General features: G+C 48.1%; 3 protein-coding genes across 3 annotated transcripts; 2 read left to right on the top strand and 1 right to left on the bottom strand.

Moving 5' to 3' along the window:
• Window positions 1-4078: 4078 nt before the first annotated feature.
• Window positions 4079-9799, bottom strand: F5891DRAFT_1189341 (uncharacterized protein; the record flags this gene model as incomplete). The annotated part of the gene is made up of 10 exons (XM_041367142.1): window positions 4079-4852; window positions 4908-5423; window positions 5485-5770; window positions 5845-7216; window positions 7264-7733; window positions 7768-8266; window positions 8307-9467; window positions 9524-9620; window positions 9686-9721; window positions 9770-9799. The coding sequence occupies 10 exons, from the start codon at window positions 9797-9799 to the stop codon at window positions 4079-4081; spliced, it is 5241 nt and encodes a 1746-aa protein (XP_041225447.1).
• A 4936-nt stretch (window positions 9800-14735) lies between these two features.
• Window positions 14736-15944, top strand: F5891DRAFT_381954 (uncharacterized protein; the record flags this gene model as incomplete). The annotated part of the gene is made up of 3 exons (XM_041371640.1): window positions 14736-14755; window positions 14814-15099; window positions 15156-15944. Coding segments are annotated over 3 exons (687 nt in total), but the record flags the coding sequence as incomplete, so codon positions are not given.
• A 1197-nt stretch (window positions 15945-17141) lies between these two features.
• F5891DRAFT_1037207 (sphingomyelin phosphodiesterase) lies at window positions 17142-20540 on the top strand. Its single transcript, XM_041361855.1, has 20 exons — window positions 17142-17258; window positions 17325-17533; window positions 17584-17631; window positions 17695-18009; window positions 18059-18224; window positions 18280-18400; window positions 18448-18582; window positions 18630-18651; window positions 18704-18840; window positions 18893-19033; window positions 19149-19252; window positions 19301-19373; window positions 19481-19512; window positions 19565-19602; window positions 19659-19718; window positions 19770-19838; window positions 19889-19914; window positions 19969-20129; window positions 20182-20210; window positions 20260-20540. Exons 1-20 carry the CDS (start codon window positions 17237-17239, stop codon window positions 20404-20406), a joined length of 2055 nt encoding a protein of 684 aa, XP_041225445.1. The 5' UTR covers window positions 17142-17236; the 3' UTR covers window positions 20407-20540.
• The last annotated feature ends 4746 nt before the right edge of the window (window positions 20541-25286 follow it).

Raw genomic sequence — 25286 nt, 5'->3', positions numbered from 1 at the left:
TGGGGGATTCCAGTGACGCGCGCTGCTTCTTGGGTGGGGTTTCACCGTCTCCAAGAGGGGTGTTAGGACAGGAGGAGGGGGCCGGAGGAGTAAGTTTGTCGACAGGCGTGGTATTGGAGGGCGATCCGCCAACTAGAGTGTCCGGGTACAGAGAAAAGGGGTCTTCTATGGTGCGCGTCACTTAGCCACCACTACTTTTGAACAACGTTCTCACCCCCTCGAAAAAAAATCAGATTTTTATTTCCTCTTGTAAAAATGATCCTTTCGATGAGTAGAGTAAAGCTACAAGAGGAATTATTGATTGAATCAAATCTGAGCGAGTTTTTTAAAAACAAAAGGGATGATTTGGCCACCTAAAGTACTATGACTCCCCATCAATCAAAAATGCGAGCCAATGTCTCCGGAATACGTCTGTGAGACTTGTACTTTGTAGAGCTGAATTGCTTAATCTGAAACTGGGCATCCTTTGTGCTCAGACCCGTCCGATATGCCTCCATCCAGCGGTGCATGCGATGTTCCCACAGTCGAATGGTACTGAGCTGCACAGACTGCATTGCTAAGGGCATGTTCTTCTTCAGGGTCTCAAAAGTGCCGTCGCAGTTGTCTCGGAGATATTTTTTGACCTTCCCCCAGAAATATTCGATGAAATTGAGTTCACAGTGGAACTTTGGGAGGAAGATGCAGAGATGACCAGCGTTTTCGATGATTTCCTGAATGTATGACTTTTGTTGCTGAAAATCGGGCTGGAGCTCGAGTATACGTTTGTTGCAACAAGCTGTTGCATCAATATTACACTTTGTGCCACACTTTCCACGAGACTGCCGCTGCCAGAGACCACGTTCACTCAAGACCTGCTTGATACCTTTGGCTTCATTTGGAAATTGCGGGTGATCGGGAGGAAATACCATGTCCTGTTCGATCCTCATGCCATTGTGCATGAACCATCCAGGTCGCATATGAGCCTGTTTGCCACCTGGATTCACATTCATGCGAGAAACGAGCAAGGCATCTTCAGCATATGCAGAGTGGCCCTGCGAGTTATCGATGAGGAACAATGCTTGATATCCAGGACCATGGATACGTTCGAATGTGGGTATAATTTTGTCACTGAGCTGGATGAATATCAGCGGGAAAGCTTTGCCAAGAACTCGACACGAAAGACCCACCTGTTTCACAAACATCTCGCCATTCCAATATCCCTCGTGATTCTTTCCATACTCCAATGATTCACCTGCATCCACCATGTGTCCAACTGTTGAGCAAATCACGTCACTGCGATGGAGGCCACGTCCCACCCCTTTCTTTCGCAACTTGAACTGGTCTTCAAAGACCCAATATTGATCAACCGCATCATTTGACTGTGCTGTCATCTCGTCATGTGCACAAAGAACAAGGCGCCGCTCCACAAAATTGCACTCTGCATCATTGAACTCTGATTCAACATCTCCAACAATGTAGCGGACAAGACGTCTCTCGTATTCCTTCATCATTGGCAAAAAATGTTCCTGTCGGTACTGGACCACATCAGGCCGGTCGTGGCCATCAAAGTAAAGGCCTTTGCGGTGTGACATGTACCGAAAACCTTCCCGCTGCAACCATCGACGAGCAGTAGCAAGGGAAATTCCACGTCCAACTTTGAGGTGAATGCGGGGAAATAATTCAAGCTCCAAGTACTTTTTCAAACCACGGGGCATCTCGTCATCAACAAGAGCATGGAGATATTTCTCTGCTTCAGAAGGTATAAGTTTGTCCTTTGAAAACTGCGCAAGTTTCTCGGGATTGACTACCCATTTGTTTGAACGAACATAGGCACAAAGTTCGGCAGCGACAACGGGGTCTCCAAGCAATGAATATACTTTCGCATGGCGGCCAGCCAATGACTGAGGGAGCTCCCGCTTTGATACCCAGGCATGGGTCCAGCTGCGCAGTTGATGGCCACCCCAGATAGGTGCGAAACCATGAGTTTCAGCGGCACGTTCTGATGCATCAATTGAAGAGCGACCTCTCTTGATAATGAGGGCAAGATGGCTTTGGATGGTACGTGTTCGTTTCGCTTGCAGGCCACCCAAACCACCAATAAACTTGGTTTTCTTCGACTTCAACAGCTTCTCAATGGCTTCCAATGCCACACGCCTATCATCTCCATGCCTTTCTTTATCGATTCTCTTCTGGGCACGAGCAGGAACATCAAGCTTGCGGCGCTTAAGTGGCCGCACAACAGGCAATTTGTTGCTTATGCCATGTCCATCACCTCCAAGTCCTTTGCTGTCGTCGTCATTGTCATCATCGTCCGAGCTGGAGTCAATGACATCCTTGGGTTCGTCTGAAAGGTAGCCAGTGAAAGCGGTCGCTGCATCACATGCTAACGGAGGCTGCGCTGCTGCAGCAGCATTTGAAAGTGTTTCATCCGCACTCGGTGGTTCAATCTCGGGCACAGTGTCGTCTTTGGTTGCACACCACTGTCGCATGAATGCAACCTGTGGATTGGTTCTGATCAGGTGTGCCAGTGCATTAGATTCATTTTCCAGGCCATTAACACTCATACATACAATGTCTTCATTTTCTTTTGTTGTTCAGCTTGGTCTCGTGCTGCCTTATCCCTCCGCCGCTGAGTATGACCCGAGAGCCCATTGTATCCAAGTGATCTGTTCTGTTCTGCCTTCTTCCAAACTGCGCCTGTCTTCGGCTTGGATATCTTGTCGAACAAACTGTCCACTGATGTGCCCAGGGCTATGACCTCTTCTCGGAGCTCCCTCAAGTTTTCCTCAAGCTCGCTGCCCTCCAGCTCGCAGAGGCTATCGCACTCCGACCTTTCGCTATCAGCATTCGAGTCTGTTTCATATTCATCACCTGTATCTGACCAATAACAACTGACACCCCCAGTATAACCACACTCATACTCGGAGTCCAGCTCTATCAGGTTAACTTCCCTGCCACAGAGTTTGGACGGCTCTGATGTTTGTTCCTGCAACTCGGAATAGGTTTGTGCGGGGGTGGCTTGAAGAGTGGAGTTACTGTGCTTGGCAGTTGGAGCTGTTGGAGCTGACCATCATGCGGCCCTAGCGTGAGCGGCTGCTACCTTCCTGTGGTTCTTGGGCATCAGAGACTGGTAAAAACGACATCTGCACGATAAATTGTTGTTGTCTACTGTAGCGCTACATGTTTCAAACTAATATCGAAGCATCCGTTGGAGTTGCACGTGTAGGGTTAGGGTTGAAATTTTTCCTCAGACCGATTTGGCCACTGTTCAAAGGTAGTGGTGGCTAAGTGACGCGCACCATAGTGGCCTCTTTTGCGGGGTGATGGCGGGAGCAGGCGCGTCACTGTGGAGAGGTTTGATCTTTGTATTGTTAGTTAGTGTAGAGAGAACGCACGAGGGGGCAACTTACATCGACGTGGGTGAGTATATGCGTGTAGAGCGCAGCAGGAAGGCCTACGAAGGGGCAACGATAGCCCCTCTTGGCCATCGGCTTGGCGGTTAGTCGGATTCCTATAAAGTCGTTAGGTGAAACGTCGAGGACAGGGACGGGATTACTTACCAAGAAAATTAATCTTCAAGGATGAGTCCTCGTTGTGGATGGAATGATGTCTTTCCATTTCATTCGACTGCTTGCCGCGGAAAACGCATAATGGAAGACAGTTTGGTGAGAAAAGGGATTTGCTGGTCGAAAGCATTGTTGAGCGTACTGGTGAAAGGGCCGGTGAGTGAATATGCGTCCCTCACGAATTTCGCAAGGAAGGTCAGGGTGGGTTGTGACTACTTGAGTTTTGGGTTCTGTTTATATATGGCTTATCAGTATCACATGTCAGGAATTGCAGAATAGTGAATATAGGCATACCTGAAGTGCTGACGACTAGCTGAGAAGATAGGAACCAAGAACAGAAGACGTGACTTAAAACATATTCGGTGACCGGTCCGTCGCTTATTGGAACATTTTACCTTGGGGCGAAGCGTTAGGTCCCAACATAGCTTCAATTCCTTTCATAACAGTTTTTCCATTACCAGTGCATGGGTGGTCAAATAAAAAATAAAAACATGGAAGCGTGAATACATTTATGAGCGTTAATATATCTACGATCAAGTGTTGGCCATCTCGACATCATCAGTAATATCGGGTTGTACATCCTCCATGTGAACGTCATCCAATTGATCTGGTGGAATAGTTCGAAATTCTCTGTAAAATGCGATCACGAAAGAGTGACATTGTGGAATCTCGTCTGCGTCCTTGGGTTCGTGCTTGATCCACGCTTGTAATGATCTAATGGAGGCAAAGTGAGTGGGATCAACAGCAAGTCTCGTTGCTATCTTTTGTAGATAGGGGTTTGTGGGTCGGCCGCCATCGATAACCTTGCTCTCGCGAATGACCGCTACGACTGTAGGGAGGATGAATGGGAATTGGGCGCCATAAGGGCATGACAAGTGATTGCTCAGAGATCCTGAATGTAGAGTAGGGTGCATGCAAGGTTCTCGAAAGGGTACCCAGCACTTGTAACAGTACGCCCAGTATGTGGTGTCCTCGCGTTTGACGGGTGGTAGAAGCGATATGACCTTGCTATGGAGAGAAGGGGTGACTTCGCGATGAGAGTGTGGGCCCACTCGATGTTCACCACTGACCCAACAGTATACGCATCCGATTGTCTTTATTGTGTCCAGGATATGCTTCAGGACCCTTAGTTCTCTCAATCCCGTGGCATATTTGGTATTGATGTCAGCCGTGACGGATTTGACAGAGGAAGGCAGTTTGCGTAGATGAGGGGAGGGTGACACCTGATGGGATGTCCTGTCGATGCGCAGTGTATGCGAGGATATGTCTTGGGGTAGCCAAAGTGTTTGTCTGATGACACCTTTGGACTAAACATTGTGAGTTCGTGATGGAGTAAGGTTAGCATGAAGAAAGATTGCTTACTTTTTTCAGACACTCGCAGTTGTCGCATAACAAAGTGCCAGTTGCTGATGTGCACGAGTGAGCATGGGGATCAAAGTGATGGAAAGTTAGGCGTCGGCATCCCTGTGTCTTCATGAATTCTCTCATTGGAAGAACACCGAGGTGCTCGTCATGCTCGGGTTCCTGATAGAATGGAAGTTTGCTGTAAATAAGAATGGAAGAGGAAGGGTGGCCATCTCGGCCAAGGCGCCCAGTCTCCTGGAGGAAACGGAGCATGTTATTCACTTCAATGTGGATGATGTAGCGAACTCCCAGAAAATCAATCCCCTCGCCGAAGCACAAGGTCGCGATCATCCATCTTTGGGAAGGTGTATCGCCATCGCGCCAGGCGTTGAACCTCCTGTTCTTCTCCTCTGTATTGGTAGAGTCGTCGAGCTGGTCGTCGAGTCTGCTCATGTAGTACGGAATGTCGAGGAATTCAGATAGTTCCTTGATGAGTGCGATGGTGGTGCAATATATGATGCCCCTATCTTTCTCCTGCAGGACGATCTGAGCGATGAGTTTCGACGACTTTTTCCTTGAGCTGTGCGGCAGATACCGAGATAACGGAGTAGCTGATGTTACTTCGGTGAAGCGGGGCTTGTATGACGTGTACGAGCGATGGTGGGATCTGCATCTGGGAGCACAATCTGGGTAAAGAGATAGGGGATATTGTGGCTGTGAGGAATGTTATGGGTTTAGTCAAGGCAGTGATGAGGTGAAAAAGTTTGAAACAGTTGTGGTAGTCGTCTGAGGTGAAAATGTGATGAGCTTCGTCGATGAAGACACGCATGAGCCTTTGTTTGACAGATTGCGCCCAACTGAAAGAAATTGTCTGTCCCTGCCTGATGCGCAGATACAATAACGATCTGAGCCGTTAAGACATTCTGGATATGGGGATATTGGCCTCCCTCAATACGTGTAGTGGTCAACCGTCGTGCCATATCCTCTGTCAACTGCCACGAGGGGTGTTATAACTATGAAGAGTGCGTGAGGGTGAATCAATGGAGCCGCAAAAAATGCTAGACTCTTGCCACTACCGGTGGGCAAGACACCCAGAACATGCTCATTGGTTAAACAGCTCTGCACGAGCTCTGCCTGGTATGAAGAGGTGAATGAAGGGCTGGGATTTCCGAGAAAAAGTGGCCGTAAGGTGTCTAAGAGGTTGGGGTCGACAGCGAGGTGGGGCGATGATATCATTTTAGATACGCCAATGGAAGCAGCAGGGTTGACGCCAATGTAATGGCCAAACATGTCCTGGAGCCCTCTGAGAATGCCGTTGCCCATTCCAGTCGCAATGTTTCTGAGTTCGTCTATGATTTCGACACCCATTGACATGATGGCCTGGTGCGCAGCATTGTAGACAGTGGTTTTGAGAGGTTCCAGAAGGCGATCGTATAATTGTGCGTGAGTGTCGCCTGTTGATTGCTGACTTTCTAGTTTGGTACAGTTCTCGTGTTGTCCGATTGTGGCGTGCCAATGTTTGCTGACCCTTTGCATCGACGTCACCGCGGTGTGAGATATTTGGGTAAGCACGTTGGTAGTCTGCAGAGAGTAGTGTGCCTCGCCAACCGCTTGAGAATGACTGAACGCTTGATGAATGGCTAGAAGCTCTCCATCTTCCACGTCCAAAATGCCAAAATCTGCCTTAGAGATATTGATGAGCATAGTACTCATGACTTGTCTCCAATCTCTGATCCCTATCCCTCGCCCGAGATAACGCAGCGTGATGTTGGTTAGAGACTGGGAAAACTGATGGGTATCCATGGGTGAGCGATCCTGGACAAAAATATATGAAAGGTATGCCTGCGCTTTGGGGACCGGCATCACATATGTGGCTAAAGCTGCTGCTGCGGGATAGATAACCCCCAGTATGACCAACAGAAGTCTTGATGCGGCGTGGCATGGACAACGCGCTATGAGGTGTCCATGACCCTGAATGCTGGCAGTCTTCACGTAGGTTGTAGAAATCGTCAAAAGACCGTTGAGTATGAAAAGTTGTCTCGGGATAGATAACCCCCAGTACGACCAACAGAAGTCTTGATGCGGCGTGGCATGGACACGCGCTATGAGGTGTCCATGACCCTGAATGCTGGCAGTCTTCACGTAGGTTGTAGAAATCGTCAAAAGACCGTTGAGTATGAAAAGTTGTCTCTGACCCTGACCATCGATTCGAAATTTCAAGTGGTTGCATTTAGTGCCGTGCGCGCCTCCGCCCCAGGTAGATACCACGCAATAAAACATGGAGGATACAAGTTCGTTAAGGATTGCGATCCATTCCCATATGTTACCTGCTGTAGGGTTAGCAGGGATAGCGTGCACGATCAGACTGTCATACCTTGGTGGGGTTTGCGAATGCCTTGTATTTTGGAAAAGAATGAGGGGTGTTTCGCAAGGTGGTTGAGAAGGCGATCTTTGTAAATATCGAACCCGTTCTCCTGAAAGTTGAATATCGAAGTGTTTTGATCTGATTGCTGGGGTCGGTCTAGGAACCACTTATCCAAGTCAGTAGGATCGGTGCGTTGGTCGATGTAATGCAGGATGTCTTGCCATGGACAACCGCGGAACAAGGAGTCCATCATCTCCTTCATATCAAGGAGGGATGATTCAATCGAGGCCCTGAATTTGTTGAGCGGAAGTGCAAACCCGTCAATGGACAGAACAGTCATTTCGGTGTTCCACCCGAACCTTGGAAGGCCAGGTTCTGTGTAAGATAGGGTCGACAGAAATGCCATCTTTTGGCGGAGGCAGGTAAACAGCGTCTGGTTGCCGTCGATAAGATAAGGGCGGATGAGAGCAAGATAAGTCCTGAGAGAACAATGGTAAGTAAATGGTATGATACGTGGAGACGGTGAATACATGCTCGAATGAGTTGTCATTGAATTGCCCCATTTTCATATAAATCTCCGCACCAGCCGTTGCCCTGAAGCACCACTGGGCCTCGCTGATTGTGGGGGGTACTTGGCATACGCGATTGGTATTCCCAAAATCGTCAGAGAGGTGATAGGTGATGAGGAATAGCGTGAATAGGTCTTTCATCTCATTTTTCAAGAACTCTGGACTGACATGAGTGAGGAGGGAGAATATAACTTCATGTACTGAGTTGATAGAAAGTAAGTCGATGGCGGGTGAGCGTTTGGAGAGCGCGGTTCGCAATTGGGCATGAAGTGTGGTGAGGTTGGCGGTATGTTGCGGATGTAAAGGAACATCGAAGTTTTCAACGGGGCGGTAGAGATGACGAATGAGGAAGATGATGAATTTGGCGAGAAAGGTGCCGTATTTTTCAAGTTGGATCTTCTTGGGGGCGTTGAAATGGCGCTTTCTCCAATTCACCTGATGGACTGGTGGACAACAGTGCGCGGAGGGTAAGGGTCGACAGACGACCGAGGTTGGCTGCGATGTTCCGGTAATATTGTCGCGTGACCTCGATGAGGTACAGAAAATCTGGCTCGCCATCAGGGTTAGACACAGTTTGCCTGAGGGTCTTGAGGTCTACGTTCTCAATACAGTGTTCCCAGTTAGTTTGAGCAAGAAGGGGACCTCTTGGTCTCTGATTCGACGGGCGGTGGTAAGTAGTTTCTTTTGCATGGAGACCGCGTTCAGTGACAAAAGCCTGGACTTCCCTTAGGGCATCTGTTTCGGATCCGAGAGAAAGCGGGTCGACTTCAAAATAGCGCAAATCGCCTCTAAACATCCCAATCTGGTGACCGATGGTTCGATTGTGCGCGCAACGTGACAATGGAAGACTGTCGTGTTCCTGCACACAGTGGCTGTGAAAGCGTTTTTTGGTTTTAAAGAGAGTGTGGCTTGTGCAGCCCGACACAGTACATTTGAAAAGACCTGGGATGATTTTCATGCCGTCAATGGCGAATACTGGGGCATTTGGGATGTGATTTGGTGTATGAGCTTCTAATCGATCAAGGATGGTGTTAAAGTGATTTTTGGGCAGAAGATATGCCTTTTTATGATGCCTGCGACGATGGCCCCACATTTTGTGCCATGGGATGGCAATGGCGCAGTCCAGACAAATAGTCAGATGGAAGACGGGATCGATGTGAACACTGCATTGGACAATGCGGGCAAGCAGGTCTGCGAGGTCAGATGGTGAATCGAGGTCCATGGGTGTCATCAGCTTGCCATCGTCGTCTGCATCTGATTGATCTTCGTCTGATTGATCCGCATTCAGGTCACTGTCGGGTTCGAAGCGCTCGTCGTCTGTTTGCTGGATGTTTGGTTTGGATTCAGGGGTAGAGTGGTTGACGTCGAGGAGCGTGTCGCCTTTGAACAAACGAGTGAGGGAAAATTTGTTGCTATGTGTGGAGGTTACTTCGAGCAGTACGTGCGCGCGAGCGTGAAGAGCTGCACATATGGAAGTAGTTGGGAGATCGGTGGCTGGAGATGTGTTGTTGGACCACGAATGCTGGGCATTAGGTAGTGTCGAGTCGGATGAGCATAGACCACGGGATAGTTCATTGTCATTGTCCTCGTCTTCTGTTGCACCGCCATCGGTGCCCTCGTCGGACTCAAGCTCGCCAAGGGCGTCTAATGTGGAGAGGGATGCATGAGTTGTGTTAAGTGTGTTGCGACGGTTGACTTACAGTAACCGTCATCAGTGGAATTCATTGCGACATCAGTAGCTAGGGGGGATTCGTGATCGGGTAATGCAACTTTGTCTGTGGGGCCAGGGTGCACAATCTTTTTCATGAGGCTTTCAAAGAGGTGCGAGTCAACATGAGTATGTGAAGTCAACCCGCACGGACAATGGAGTTGGCCTTGAGAAGTTCTAAATACAACCCCTGGAAAACAGTGAGTGTATGCTATCAGATCGTTATAGCATTACGTACGTTTCTGGCCTTCCCACACAACAGTGACATTACCGTGGTACTTAGTTCGATGAGTCTTCTGTTTAGCTTTGGTTTTCAGCCAGAGATGGGGTACTGGACAGTTGGAGGCCTTGCACGAACTGCATAACCATCAATTGAGGCTAATAAGCAAATGATGCAGACGTACGGGGGGCCATTGAACTAAAGAATCTTCGCCCGGGTCAGGTGTGGGTGAAGAGATGAGCACAGCGATATTGCCGACAGACGCAATGGAGGCGTGTGGTGGGTTGTATTGTCGGTGATACAACGCTCGCCAATTTCACGAGGAAGGTAGGGCAAGAACTGGTAATCCTCTTCGAACTTAAGGCGTACCTTACCTAAGCTCACCGAAGTCGACGGTGTGGTCGATGGTACGTCCCTCGCGAATTTTGCAAAGAAGGTAGGCGCGGAACAGGTGATCTGGTGTCAAGCACAGTAAGCATCATTATTGGAAGTCCGATCGAGCTGGGATGATGGATCAATCTATGTCGAGTGTTGGTAGAAGTCGCGGATGTATTTGGTATGACTAATCACATCATTCACATGTCGTCCTCGAAGTATTGCAAGTCACGTCTCAGGTTGGTTACGCTGTTAAGGGCACAGCGATATTAATTGAGGCCTGAGGAAAGATATGATGCAGAGGAATCTTTTGGTGTTAATTGTCGGTGTTACGACCCTCGCGAATTTCACGGGGGAGGCAGGGCGGGAAGTCACGGTGGTGATCCTGTTTGCAGTTTAGTCACGGTAGCCTAGGACAGTTGGTTGGATAGGCCAGTGTGTCGATGGTTACATCCCTGGCAAATTACGCGAGGAAGGTATGGCGCAAACAGGAGGTATCCAAGGAAGGGATCACCACAGGAGAGTTCAGACATCAATTGAGAATTGACTGAACATACATAAGGATCTAAATAAAAAAACGACGTGACAGAGATGGCAGTAGTAACAATACATATCACATGACCATATTGCAGAGAACCATAACCGGATGCAAATACAGCGTGGTCGTCCATATGTGACCTTTGAAATATAAAAATTCCAATTCAAACTCAAAGTCACGTGTCAAAATATGTCCTGAAAGTGTTCGAGGATCCAAGTCACCAGTCCAACGACGAGTCGTCAAAGTCCCATGTCCAATTAATATTAAGTCATCGAAGTCGTATGTCTGATTACGTCACAAAAGTTAAACGCTAAACACTAATAAGTATCAATATTTGACCTGAAAGTCTGCGAAGTCACGTGTCCAACAATTGATGCTGAAAGGCTTCCAGAGTTCCAAATCACATGCATTCCAACTATGTCGTATGTAAAATAGTGCACATTGGAGCAATGAGTGTAAGATGTAGTGAGAGTTGTACAACTACATGAAACTAGAGTTTATTGTATGGATGATTTAACATATACGCAGAGTAAATGAAATCTCAAGGGAGCAATTTGTTAATAAGGAAGGTGACCGTGTAAGAGCCCGGGACTTGAACATTTGAACGGCGAGGAGCTGAGACCAAAATGAGCTGTAAGTACTGTTTCCCTGATTTAGACATGAGTGTGTTTCCTAGAGGACCTCTCAGTTGCCCTGGTGAGGGCTAAGTCAAGCATTGAAAGTTATATGAAGCTAACATAGAGTCTCAGCGAGTGATTGAACAACGCTACTATGTATTAGTGAGTACCTAAAATATAGTCTAGGTGCGAGTCAGTACATGTGACTAGTAGAACTGCAAAATATCGAGTGATTGAACAACGCTCTCAGGAGGTAAAGGTGGAACAAGATGGGTGCAAAGAATATTGTAGTTACATAATGATCAGTGGCTTGTGATGGTGTGTGCAAGGAACTGCATAGTACATACAATAAGATGTCAACAAAAGTCATAGGTGTTGAGGCGTTTGCAGCGAACATTGATATTGCCTGAGGCATGCCACGAATTATTAGACGTTAGTATGACATTAGGATGATTTCACAGGAAAGATGCGAGTAGTTGATATGAACGAAAGAATGTTTACGAGGATGGTTGTGAAACCGAGAGACATGGTTGAGACTATGAATGTGAAGCATTCAAGTTCGTAGCGGGTGGAGAAGTAAGTTGGGAGAGAAAGCAATCTCCAACATGTCCAATCTAGTGCCATTCGAAGGGGAGAGAATAGGAGGTTTGACCATATAAGACACAGAAGTTCGAAGGAATAAGAGCACAGGTCGAATTAAAGCTGGGCAGGTGAACTAATGCGTCGCACCGAGGAACGTGGACTGTAGGGGACATGGGGATCTGGAATGTCGTCGGAGAACGCGCGCACAGACCATGTCAATGACACAAGATATATTTGGGTAGATGTCGGTCCACGTCATCATAGAATTGCATGCTGATGGTATTAGAAGGGGATAGCCAAGATTTGAAAATGTCGTAGAAGTGTTGTAAGCCATGAAAGTCTTGAAGGAGAATTGGGTGTGGGAAGTGTGTAGACGGAAGGGTATGTTGTAATGATCGAGGTAATTCTGGGTGTTAGTGGGTTGCACAATGTGAGGAACGGGATAGAGAGGATAATGCTGAGCCTAACTAACCCTAACTGAGGCAGGGTGTGATGAAGTCATAGGAGCTAATTAACCCTAACACCTAACGATAAGGGACCGAGGCAGATTATGCCCTAACCCTAACTGACTGACCAATCTAACGCCTAACGTCAAGTGACCGAGGCAGAATATGCCCTAATCCTAACTAACTAACCAATCTAACACCTAACTTTGGAGGAGGCTGATGTGTTGGGGAATAAGTCGAGAGGTTTGGGTCCGGGAGATAAAGGGTTTAGCGCGGGAGCAAGCTGTGAGTATATAGATTACAATGACAAAAGGTCGAGGTCAGGAAGTGCAAGCAAAAAAAAGTTATGGGCGGACCTTCTCCTGACCCCCTCTAAACCACCCAGACCGAAGTTTAAGGCATAAGTCGTGCAGTTTTGAGCCAGGAGGCAAAAAAAGTAGAGCGGGAGCGAGCTGTAGGTCTGTAGAGTACAATGACAAAAGGTCGAGGTCGGGAAGTGCGAGCAAAAAAAAGTTATAGGCGGACCTTCTCCTCCTCCCCCTCTAAACCACCCAGACCGAAGTTTAAGACATACATCGCGCAGTTTTGACCCAGGAGGCAAAAGAAGTAGAGCGGGAGCGAGCTGTGGGTCTGTAGAGTACGATGACAAAAGGTCGAGGTCAGGAAGTGCAAGCAAAAAAAAGTTATAGGTGGACCTTCACCTCCTCCCCCTCTAAACCACCCAGACCGAAGTTTAAGGCATAAGTCGCGCAGTTTTGACCCAGGAAGCAAAAAAAGTGGTGCGGGAGCGAGCTGTGGGCCTGTAGAGTACGATGACAAAAGGTCGAGGTCAGGAAGTGCGAGCAAAAAAAGTTATGGGTGGACCTTCTCCTCCTCTCTCTCTAAACCACCCAGAATGGGATGATTGGGCATAGCTTGAGGAGCTCGGCTCAGTGCTGAGTTGAATAAATTCGTACACTGTGCTACAGTAGACATGAAACACGTTGAAATGTTAATTCACAAACGGAAAATCTCATATTACACTTAAAATGGCGTCAGAGACTTATTTTATTCGGAAAGTACATTATTCATGTGAACTCTCATCTGTAATATGAATACTTTATATGTAAAAAGTGAGACTTAATGTATATCCGACTTGGAGCTAGCGCTCAAGCGCTCATGGATGATCTTGACCAGTGAACAAGTGTATAAATTGATTGAGTATATAACGAACACGCCGCCCTCGTCTAATTCGCGTCTCTTTCTCTTTCCTTCAGCCCATGATAACTTCTCGCATTAGAACATTGATAACACTATGCCAGCAGGTCCTCATGTTAATTCCGATGATATCGAGACTTTGATAACTGAAGTCGAAGTCGCCGCATCAACACACACAAATTTTAATGATGATGTAAGCCCTTCTCAGAGGCCTGACAGCATCACTATACCTCGCATATGAGATCAATTTCGATCCTGAACCAATGTCATCTCCCTCGAGTCCACCAGCCTTTCCTTACCCTCATCCAGTGCAAATGCATGGGCAGTTCGAGCATCTAGAGCAACACTACAGCACTCGTTGCGCCTGCAAATTGAAGATTCATGACGCGGCTGTCAAAAAATCACTTGCAAATTTTACCTCGACAAATCACATTCAGTCAGTACTAGCAGGTCACACAGAGTCGTAAGTTCCTGCAATTTCATGTTATTTCAGTGGTTGATATCCTATATTTTAGCAGCTCTGGTGTCTCCGAGTCTAGGGTTACTTCTCCTGCACCGAGTGATGCACCACAGAGTTGCCGCTCCCTCACTGTCGCCGTGCCGCCATCAACCTGTCCAAAAGCTGGTGCCCCTGCGCAGCTAGTAACATTTACACTCGTTCAAACGCAGAAAGAGAATAAGCTCCTGGCACCTTCACGCACCAAGAAGCGTAAGGCGGTAGATACGCCGCAGACATTCGTTTCTGCCGCGACCGTGACCAAGAGGGCTTGAGAGTAGACTACAAGTGTTTTTCTTTCGTTGCTCCGATTCTCCTTTGCTCGGATATCTACTATATCCTCATGTGCAGTTGCCCTTACGAAGCTTCCAATATTCTCTGCCCTTTATTTTCGATACACAGCCACTATTTCTCTTGGCTTTGGCATCTTAGTATTACTGCCTGATAATTGGATTTTTTGATCATTGAATTTGAGCAAGTAAGGAAACTTCAGCGTGTCCCCCTCCCCAGGCCTAGGAGACTTTTCATCGCAAACCGCTTGTTATTTATTGAATGATGCTGAGAAGTATTATAGGGCTGACAAATTATATTACATAATACCTCCAAATGATGCGTTTGCAACATCAATATTCCACTTTTCACCTACTTCTACCTACTGCGGCGTGTAAGTTATCTAGTAGTTGTGATGAGTAGCTGCCATTCAGAATCAACGAGCAGTTTATTTCTTTCTGTGACCTCTGCTAGCCAGCCTAGGTATATAATCTATTACGTCTACCTGGTTGTTGCTATCTAATGATATTCTGCACTTTAGACACCCCCTGTCTTCACCTCCGACATCTCTTGCACCTAGTAGTTCTCCTATCAAGGGAACCTTCTCTCCTGTCACCATGTCAGTGCTGAAGAATCCGTCGAGCCCAAATATCACCGACAATGGTCATCATGCCCTCGATGAGGGTAGCCCCATATTCACCACGGAAGGTCCTGCTTGTCGTGACCGTCGTAAGCGTTCTCACATCCAGTACACCGTATCTCAAGTTGGAGACCATGACGAGGATCTAGAAATGCCTTCAAAGAGATTAAGGACCTTACAAACAACGGTGTGTTTCGTCTTCATATGAATAGTATATGTTCTAATGTTTGTTTGTTTTCACAGTGGAACTGCTCTGGGCTTCCCTCCGAAACTTCAGCCTATTTTAACGAGCGTATGCTTCAGCTTTCTCAAATCTCTCATCAGGCTATCTCTGCAAGAATGCGATACCAACGTGTTCGCATCCACGAACTTGACATGATAAGGTCCATCCTCAATGACGAAAATGAGCTGGCTCAAAAACAGATGAAAATGATCGAATCGCAAATAGCCCATCTTCGTAACGCATTGGAGGCTGATGGAGTGACAGGGATAGGGAACAGGTTCGACCCTGGTGACTATCGACAGGCTACGCATGAAAGTTTCTCTGATATTGGAACGGACATTCATATTCCCATGACTTCAGAATCTGATTCCGTCGTGTCAGGCTGTGCGGATGACGAATAATTATTTAAGATGTACTTGTTCAAGTTAGGGCGTCTGCATCGGTGACACTTCCATGTATGTAGCTTTCATTCACTTCAAAACAAAGTTGTAGAGCCGTTTTCTTCACTGTAGCCAATGGAATATGATGAAGATCACCACCAGCCGCACCAATCCTTGAAGAAATCAGCCAGCCGCATTAAGTTAGGGCAGGGGGTTCACCCAGTTTGAATCATATACTATGATCAGAATCCGGAATCCGGACCATGACCCTTTTGCTTATCTACCACGAGGTCGGCGACTAGCAGAACCATTGTCTTTCGATGATGGACTTATAATCCCATTCAAAGCACAGAACAGGTGAAAAGAACTATGTTTCGTTAAATCTGTATGATGATTTGATTATCTTATCAAATTAAGTCTAGTATTAAGGGCATACAGCGCAGTTGAGTTGCACGATGTGCCATGTCTTCACACGGTGACCCTGCATGAGGATGAGAATGCATTCCAGTTTGCGCCCTAACAACTGTTATCTGACATGACATTCTCTTGCGACCTCAACTCAACTTTCCAGAGTCATTCAAGTCCTCTCTATCATCATGTCGGACCATTCACGGTCATCTCAACGAATGCACCCGTATCTGCGAACATCGACCATACAGCGCGCCACCTCTCAAGCCTCCCCAGCTGGTAGTGTGATAGGCTCACAAAGTGATCTTGAGAGTGTGATATACTTCGGTTCAGAGCCTCCATTACAGAACCTTTCTGAGCAAGAGGCACTCAATGTCTCAATCAAGGCCCTTCCATGGGCGGAGCAGTGACTGCCTGGAATGGGTGCGCAAGCATCTTGTCTTAAAAATGTTCCACGAAGGTTGGATCGCACAATCAACAAATGATGAGAAGGCGAAGTTAGGACAAGTGGCTGAGGAATTTTTGAGGCAGGCCAACGATATGTTTCACTGCGGTATTGTTACCATCCTGCCTGCACGTTGTACTACTACTGACTGAGTCGGAATTTCAAAACCAGATGTCAAAGCGACCGAATCTAACGTAAAATATCTGCTCGAGGTGGAACTTAAGGGTGTCCGCTGAGCTCGCAGGCTCGGCAAAACTTGGACAGGGAAAGGGTCCATATGACAGGGTCCATTGCCAGGAATGCACGGAGTGTGGGTGTCCGAATTGCCCACATGATGGATGTATAGATTGTTACGTTGTACAATGCTTTTCAAACATTAATTTTTTTTGGTCAAAATACCGAATTCTCATCAGACAGCTTAGAGTAAATTGGCCAGCTTGAATGAGGTACTGTCCTCGGAACGGCAGCAGGTGGGTTTGCTTTAGCAGGACCAGGGATCACGTTACAACTTACCAGCTGTGCATGTGTGTAAGCATAATATATGTCCTTTGATTCTCCTTTTCCTCTCTTCTCACTCTGGACATTCATGGATATTCAAAGCACTGAACATTGCGTCTCTCTACGAGGGATATAAGCACTAGTAACGTTCACTCGCCGAAGTGACTTGGTATGTACGCGGGCTTAAGCGCTGAAGCTGAAGTACTTGTCCATACACAGCTTAATGACATTCTTATCGGGCCTATTCACTTCCTCATTTAGCACTGCATGCGTGTGCAAAGGCACCTAATGAACCGCGCGGCGTTCGAACGTTCGTGGCAACCGATTTATCCCCCATCCTTAGCGAGTTCTTAATGAACAAAACCGGTTAATGTGGTGCGAAGTGCTCGTACGTACGTGCAGTTCATCTTCCTGCTTCACGACACTCGGAATGTCTGTTAAAATCAGATATTTCTTAGGTTTAGCCACTTTGGCTTGGAGTCACTTTGGCCAAGGGTCCGAGTTCGTCCTGGCTGGCTCAGCGGTCCAGAATAGTGCTACTACCAGTACTGTTCCCTCTTCATATGCGGCCCCAGGAGCGTTCCCAACTTCTCTCTACTCTAATTACTACAATAATCCAACGGCCACCTCTGCGCAGCCACAGCCAGTCATTTCAGATCCTGTCACAGTAATTCTCTACTGCAACTGCTACGCAACTGAAACTAACTCGCTCTTCAGCATGAAATCTTTCCATTTTCCCTGACAGACCCGCAAAACATTCCTCAGGTAACGTGCATTCCCAATGTGTGCCGCGTCGGTTTCATCGTTTTGACCCTCCGGCTTTGACAGAATGATACCGTGGATCCTCACCCACTTCCACCCCAGGCGTCCTCTCAACAACTTCTTCAACAGGCTGTAGCGCAGATCAAGTCAATTGCAGTAAACCCGATGTTCACTACATCATGTGCACGGTGCCAGGCTTCCCTAGAAGTGGCCAAATTTCTTGCTCTTGCGGCTCCTGAACAAGGGACCAACCTCGCTTTGACGCTTTGCGAGTACTTCGATTATTCATCCTCTTGCGAGAAAAATTATGGACCTCTCGTCTTGGGACCGATCCTTACTCAAGTCGCATCTTTTGCCGATGTTGGAGGATATGACGGACAGGTAAAATTAGTTGCTGAAACGGAAGAATACTGCTCATGATGTCTCCCAGTCGATTTGCTCCGAGTTTCTTGGCTTATGTCCAGCACCTACGACAACGACTCTCAACCTCACTGGCTGGTTTGCAAAGCCGAAGCCAAACCCTCTTCCCCCTCCCAAGCAGCCCAGTGGCCAACTGATGAAAGTCTTGCATCTTTCGGACCTGCATATTGATTCCCGTGCGCGGCATTTGCACGTATGCGTTGATTATCTCCACTGATATTCTATTGACAGGTTATGCGAACGGCGCAGAAGCAAACTGCACCAGTGGTTTGTGTTGTCGTGACAATGCTTACAATTCTCTCAGCCCTGAGACACCTCTCTTTCCTGCGCCACGATATGGCTCGTTCCTCTGGTTAGAGCTCGCCTTCACCGGAAGGATACAATCTGACATCTTTTTAGCGACGCTCCGTATTCATTGATCACGTCCATATTGGAGGCCATCCCACCATTGACAGGAACTGAATCAACTGGTTTCGACTTTACTTTGTTCACTGGTGACCTGTTAGCGCATGACCCAGATAACCAGCAGTCTAGGTACGTGTTTTATACTCATTGTCGGTCTTTTCTCACTTCCCTTCAAGGGTTATGAACGAGTACGCTGAGGTAATATTTGTGTTTTAGAATTAGACCGTTAACATATCGTGTGTCCTGGCAGGTCGTCCTTTATGATCTACTCAAGCGCATGCTCGGATCTGGCCCTACCTATGCTACGCTCGGAAACCACGATACTTGTCTACCAGATCAAGCTTCGCCTTCATCCCTAGGAGGTGCGTTGGGGCAACAATTCAGCTGGTATAATTTCCCTTTCATCAGTTGCCATCTTATATCTTATCTCATCTACTAGGCTATACGACCACGTTACAGCTTTATGGGAGCAAAAGGGATGGCTTCCGGAGGCTTCTGTCGAGTTCTCGCGTGCTCACTATGCAGCATACATGGTTAAGCGTGCAGATGGCCTGAGAGTAATCAGCTTGGACACCAACTTGTGTTAGGCAAAATCTTTAACTGGCACGAACACTAACAAACTTGTCTACAGGGTACAGGTACGTAATCAATGATCCAGACACAGTCAAAAGCTCCATGATATAAACTGCGTAAAGGTCGAACTACTTCAATTACATCAACTCTTCCGAACCAGATGTTTCTGGAATACTAAGGTTCCTCACTGATGAACTTCAGGACGCGGAAGACGCGGGAGACCGAGGTGCGCTGATGGATGATACTACATTCCAATCGATCTGACAGTGCTCAGTCTGGATTATTGGTCACGTCGTCAGTGGTTGGGATGGTTCAAATTCGCTGCCGAACCCAACCAATCTCTGTAAGTTCAACCTCTCGATTATCGTGCAATATGCTGAGCAGCGTCTGCGCTAGTTTATCAAATGTAAGTTCGCTGGATGTTGAAATCACTGCATGGAACTGATATGCCTAGTGTTGATCGCTTTTCCCCTCACGTTATTGCTAGTATGTTATTCCTCTACAATGCCCGAACCAGTCTGACGACTCACATAATCAGACATCTTCTGGGGTCACACCCACGAGGACCAGCTATCCGTATGAGCCGATGCCACTTCATAGAAAGGGAACGCTGACATATCTTCTTGGTCCAGATCTACTATGCCAATAATGGCACGAATATAAGTGCTGAGACCGCTCAGGCGGTATCCTGGGTATGTCCTTTGACGGATCCATAGTAACGATCAATCTAACTTGGCTTTCAGACTGGGCCATCTGTAACACCCCTCACCAACCTGAATTCCGGGTTCCGGGTTTACGAAATTGACTCTGCTGTAGGTTTTCCTACTTACGTCTGCTAAATCCAGCTTACACATCCACGCAGACCTTTGAAGTGGTCGATGCTTATACGTCAGTTTTTCTCCGGACTGCTGTCACCAGCTGGTACTTACAAGTTCCTTGTAGCTGGAAGAGTTACGTCAACGATTATCCTGCACTGGATTCGCAGACTCAATTCGGCCCTACTTTCGAGTTCGAGTATAACACTCGTGAGGCATATGGAGGAAACATCACCTGGGGAGCAACTGACCCACTGAATGCGACCTGGTGGCATCTTGTAACTGAGCGTGCGTATATTCCTTCTTTTCCACCACCATCGCTATATATATGTTATTTCAGAGATGGAAGTAGACCCGACTTTGATGGAGGTAAGTTCGTGACTAGATGTTTTTAACTTGTTATCTCACTTATTCCTAGGCCTTCAATTCATACCAGGGAAAGGGCTCGGTACTCACCCCGCCATGCACGGGCGAATGCATTCCTGCTAGGATCTGCTATATCCGTAGTGGCTCTGCTAGCATCGCCAAGCAGAACTGCATATCAGGTTATGGATCAGTGCAGTAGTAGTTTATCTTAATTCCTTAGAGCTGTGATAGACTTTGCAAATAAGCACGTTTAAGTAGTGTTGTGCGGTCGTCCATAATACTCCATACCGACGATACTAATCAAATATTGAGAATTTCCTGTCTTCCACTGTATATGGTCTGACTAGCCAGGCTGATGCAGCCTATGGCATCTTCGACGATGCTGCGCATGCGTTACTTACGATCTCGCATGCTATTAGTGGTCTAGCCAATCGATAACTGGCGCCTCTAAGCACATGTCCATCATTGATAATTCTCCTCGCTAACATGCAGTAGGCGCCTGTCTATCTTTCATGCCACACACCACCCTCGTTCCATTGTCCACCTAGCCATCCTTCCCACCTATTAGATGGATGAAAACAATCCTCCCCAGAAGAAGCGCTGGGAGTGGTCGAAGCCACATTCAGACCCACATTCGGTAGAGGACACTGGAGGCAGGAAAGCAGCCAGTCAAGATGTATGAACTTTCGTCTTTAGAATTTCGGATTGTTGCTAATCATATCAGCCATATTCTCTCTCCTCTTTAAGGAATGGGTCCAGTGGACGATCCTCGGGGTCCGTTCACAAGCTCTTTGGCAAGGTGACCAAGCGCTTCGCTGGAAGCGCTCGACAGTCCCTCAACCCTGAACCCACTCAGTCCAACAAGGCATGTCCAATTTCAATTCTGGGCATGCCCAGGGCGCGTGCCATTGCTTTCTACTAATCGCCTCTACAGGATATCACCGCTCCCACTTCCGAAGCAGATCGCGAGCAGTCTTCCGATTCAGGGATTGTAAAGGTAAGTTCGAGCAACGAAGTTTGGAATATTCTCATTCGTCTCTTTCGGCGACGTGCTGACGTCTCTACTTAGGCCGAACATCTCGATCCGAAGTTTGTGAACGAAACAATCGCCAATGCTACCAAAGGTGTCGCAGGCATCGGCCAGGTCCCAACAATAGTCCAAGACGCTTCTTCTGCGATCAACAACATACCATCTGTTTCTGATACAATCGACACGTTCTCCGCGTTGCTTGCACCCTTGAAGGCATTCAACTCCATTGCCAACGAAATCGCAAATGTATAGTCATCTATGTCTTTTCGGTACGCAACTGACATTCACATGCAGATACATCCCTACGCCAAGGTAGCACTGAGTATCTTCACTTGCGCGTCCAAGGTAGGCTTCTTTCTCGATCATTGCCGTCGTAGATCGATAAATTTTCGATTACAGATGATTCTCGATCAGGCAGACCGGGATGTCGCAGTTTCCAGTCTACTCTCAAAGATATCTGAAGTCTATACTTTCATCACGGAAGAGGAGGAATTGGCCAAGATCCAATCCATGCTAGCGATATATGGGAAGATAGCGCAGCAGACACTGGAGTGCGCTGATTTTATCAGCCATTACTCCGAGACGAAGAGCGCCTGTAAGTTGATCCCACTGCTTCGTCCCTTGGGACTCAATGTTGCCTTTTTTATAGGGATAAGGCTTGGCAAGCATGTTTTCGGCGAAACGGACTCAACGATTCAGAGCTATAGCAATGTTCTCGACGGTCTCATGCAGCAATTCCGAGACCGAGCGGCTCGTGACACCGTCGTGATCGTCCACCGTATGGGTAAGAGAAGCTTTCGGGTATATTTGAGGCTTATTTGACATTCCACGACTCCTGGCGTAGCTGAGAGACTGGACCTTGCAGGGATGGACTACGCAACGGGCGCCGGATTGAACACGTTCAAATGCTGTCTGCCGAATACTCGGCGAGACCTTCGAAGGGACATTCAGAATTGGATCAGCAGCACCGAGGAGGGCGCTCCATGCGTCTTATGGTTGTCTGGCACAGCAGGCAAGGGCAAATCGGCCGTTGCCCATACAATAGCCAACTGGTTTATCGAAAACGGTGGTCTTGGCTCATGCTTCTGCTTCGATCGTACTCGGCAAGCGGATCGGCGTCAGGACAAAATATTCACGACGATTGCAAGGGAATTGGCGGACTGCAGCCCTATCGTGCGACGAGCCTTGGCGCAAGCAGTTCGTGATCACGACGGACTCAAGCGCACTCCAGATATCACAAAGCAATGGCAGGAACTCATCGTCGGACCGACAGATATAGCCTCAAAGGCTATCGCTGCACCCGTGCTGATAGTCATTGATGCGTTAGACGAGAGCGGCGAAGCCGATTCTCGGGAACAAATTCTTCGTCTGCTCGCTGGCAAACTGAACACTTCCACCTCACAACCATGCAAACTCCCAGCGAACTTCCGCATTCTCCTCACTTCCCGTCCACTCGAAGACATTCACAATACTTTGCACGCCGCGCCACATGTTCGCCACGTTTCTTTGGATGGTATCTCGTCTGCATCCACAGAACTCGATATACAACTTTATATCTCCCACAAGCTCGAAGACCTGCACCACGTCTTCAACGATGCGCACTTCAAGGCGCTCGCTCTGAAATCTGATGGCCTGTTTGAATGGGCTCGTCTTGCCTGTGAGTACATCAAGGGTACGAACAAAGTGGGCGTGGGTCCGGTGGGCCGTTGTAAAGCTGTGATGACTGGAACGTCTGAAAAAGGAACACGTCTGTTGGATAATATGTATGCACGCATCTTGGAAGAAACCATGCCGGAGGACGAGCGCAAGGAAGCTATCCCAGTGTTTTTCTCAGTGATGGGACAAGTCCTTGCCTCGTTGGAACCACTTCCCATGCTTGCGTTGATGGCTATGCGACTGCATTTTCCCGAAGGGACTTGCGATTACGAAATGGAACGGGTCCTTGGGCCATTGGGATCCCTTTTGACGGGCACTTCGGATTCCCATACTCCCATACGTCCCCTCCACGCGTCCTTCTACGACTTTCTCACAGAGAAATCGCGGAGCCACGACTTCTTCATTGATACATCATCGGCACAGAGCGACCTCGCCTTTGCCTCCCTTCGGGTCATGAAGCACGGACTTCGCTTCAACATTTGCTCCTTAGAGAATTCTTACTTACCCAACTCTTCCGTCCCTGATTTGGAGAGACGAGTCAAGGACTCTATTCCGACTGAGCTTTTATACTCATGTCGATTCTGGGGCACGCATGTTGGCTTCGCATCCTTCGAATCATCACTCGCTAAAGAAGTTGAAGCTTTCTTCGACGGAGAGCGCCTTCTTTGGTGGTTGGAAGCTCTGGCTCTGATGAAAAGGCTAGGCAGCTCGGTAGTGACCCTATCGTCCATTGCGGGTTGGTCTTCGGTGCGTAGCTCAAGCCCATTTGTTGCACAACGAATTCTTACGAGTGGGGTGGTCGTAGAATCATCCCGAGTTCACACATGTTCGTGACGCTACCAGGGATACCCTGCGTTTCGTCCGAACTTTTGCAACCACCATTTTACGCAGCACTCCCCATTTATACTTGTCCGCTCTACCGTTCGCTCCAACCCGGTCGAGAATGTTTCGCAAGTTCGCCTCAAAGTTTCCTTGCACCCCCCGCATCGTCGCTGGCCATGTCGAAAATTGGCCTCAGATGGAGAAGATACTCCATGTGAATGACGACGTTTACTCTGTTGCACTGTCGCCAGATGGAAAACGCGTTGCGTGTGGTTTATATGACGGAGCGATCCAGGTGTGTGATATGGATACTGGCGAGGCATTGTGTGCCCCTCTTCAAGGCCACACTAGACTTGTCGCGTCCGTCGCATTCTCGCCAGATGGACATCACATTGTTTCAGGTTCGTGGGACACAACAGTCCGGGTGTGGGATGCGAAGACTGGCGAGGCATCAGGATCTCCCCTCCAAGGCCACACTGACTGGGTTATGTCTGTCGCAATCTCGCCGGATGGTAAACGCATCGTGTCGGGTTCGTGGGACGAGACAATTCGTGTGTGGGACATGGAGGCTGGCGAGGCGTTTGGTGCCCCACTCCGAGGCCACACGAACAGCGTTCACTCTGTTGCAATCTCACTGGATGGTAAACGCCTCGTGTCTGGGTCGTCAGACAAGACCGTTAGGGTGTGGAATATGATGACCGGCGAGGCATTAGGCGCCTCTCTCCAAGGCCATGCTGGCCCTGTTCGGTCTGTCGCAATCTCGCCTGATGGCAAACGCATCGTGTCTGGGTCAGGAGACAAGACAATTCGGATGTGGGATATGGAGACCGGCGAGGCATTCGGTACCCCCCTCAAAGGCCACACTGACGCTGTTATGTCAGTCGCAATATTTTCGGATGGAAACTGCATCGTGTCTGGTTCAGATGACCAGACCATCCGAGCGTGGGATGTGAAGACTGGCGAGGCAGTAGGATCCCCTCTCCATGGCCACACTTCCAACGTTCTGTCTGTCGCAATCGCGCCGGATGGAAGTCACATAGTCTCTGGTTCGCCCGACAAGACGATTCGAGTGTGGGATGTCGACACCATTATGGGCAAGGCAACGGTCGCCGCCCTCGAATGCCACACTGGCTCTGTTAATTCTGTTGCAATCTCGCCGGATGGACGTTCCATCGTATCTGGTTCAGACGACACGACAGTTCGGGTGTGGGATATAGAGACTGGCAAGGCGCTGGTTGCCCCCCTTCAAGGGCATACAAACTCTGTTCTTTCAGTTGCAATCTCATCGGATGGGAAAGATATTGTGTCTGGTTCAGCCGACAACAACATCCGCATGTGGAATCTGGAAACTGGGAAGGCATCAGGTGTTTTCCAAGGTCACACTGACCATGTTCAGTCTGTCGCCATCTTGCCGGATAGACATTGCATCGTATCTAGTTCACCTGACAGGACAATCCAGGTGTGGGATATCAAGACTGGCGAGGCACATTCTCTCAGTGGGCACTCTGACCGGGTTCAGTCTGTTGCAATTTCATCGGACGGAAATCACATAGTATCTGGTTTAGAAGACG

The sequence above is a fragment of the Suillus fuscotomentosus genome (assembly GCF_016647785.1).
Source record: "Suillus fuscotomentosus strain FC203 chromosome Unknown F5891scaffold_30, whole genome shotgun sequence".
NCBI classification, from domain to species: domain Eukaryota; kingdom Fungi; phylum Basidiomycota; class Agaricomycetes; order Boletales; family Suillaceae; genus Suillus; species Suillus fuscotomentosus.
Note: the sequence above shows the minus strand (reverse complement) of the source record. Positions and strands in the feature narration are given on the sequence as shown.

Coding starts and splice junctions, on each gene's coding strand:
- F5891DRAFT_1037207 (XM_041361855.1), top strand. CDS start 17,237: ATGTGGTGCGAAGTGCTCGTAC. Junction 18,401..18,447: donor CGATATGGCTCGTTCCTCTG/GTTAGAGCTCGC, acceptor ACATCTTTTTAG/CGACGCTCCGTATTCATTGA. Junction 18,841..18,892: donor TTGGGGCAACAATTCAGCTG/GTATAATTTCCC, acceptor CTCATCTACTAG/GCTATACGACCACGTTACAG.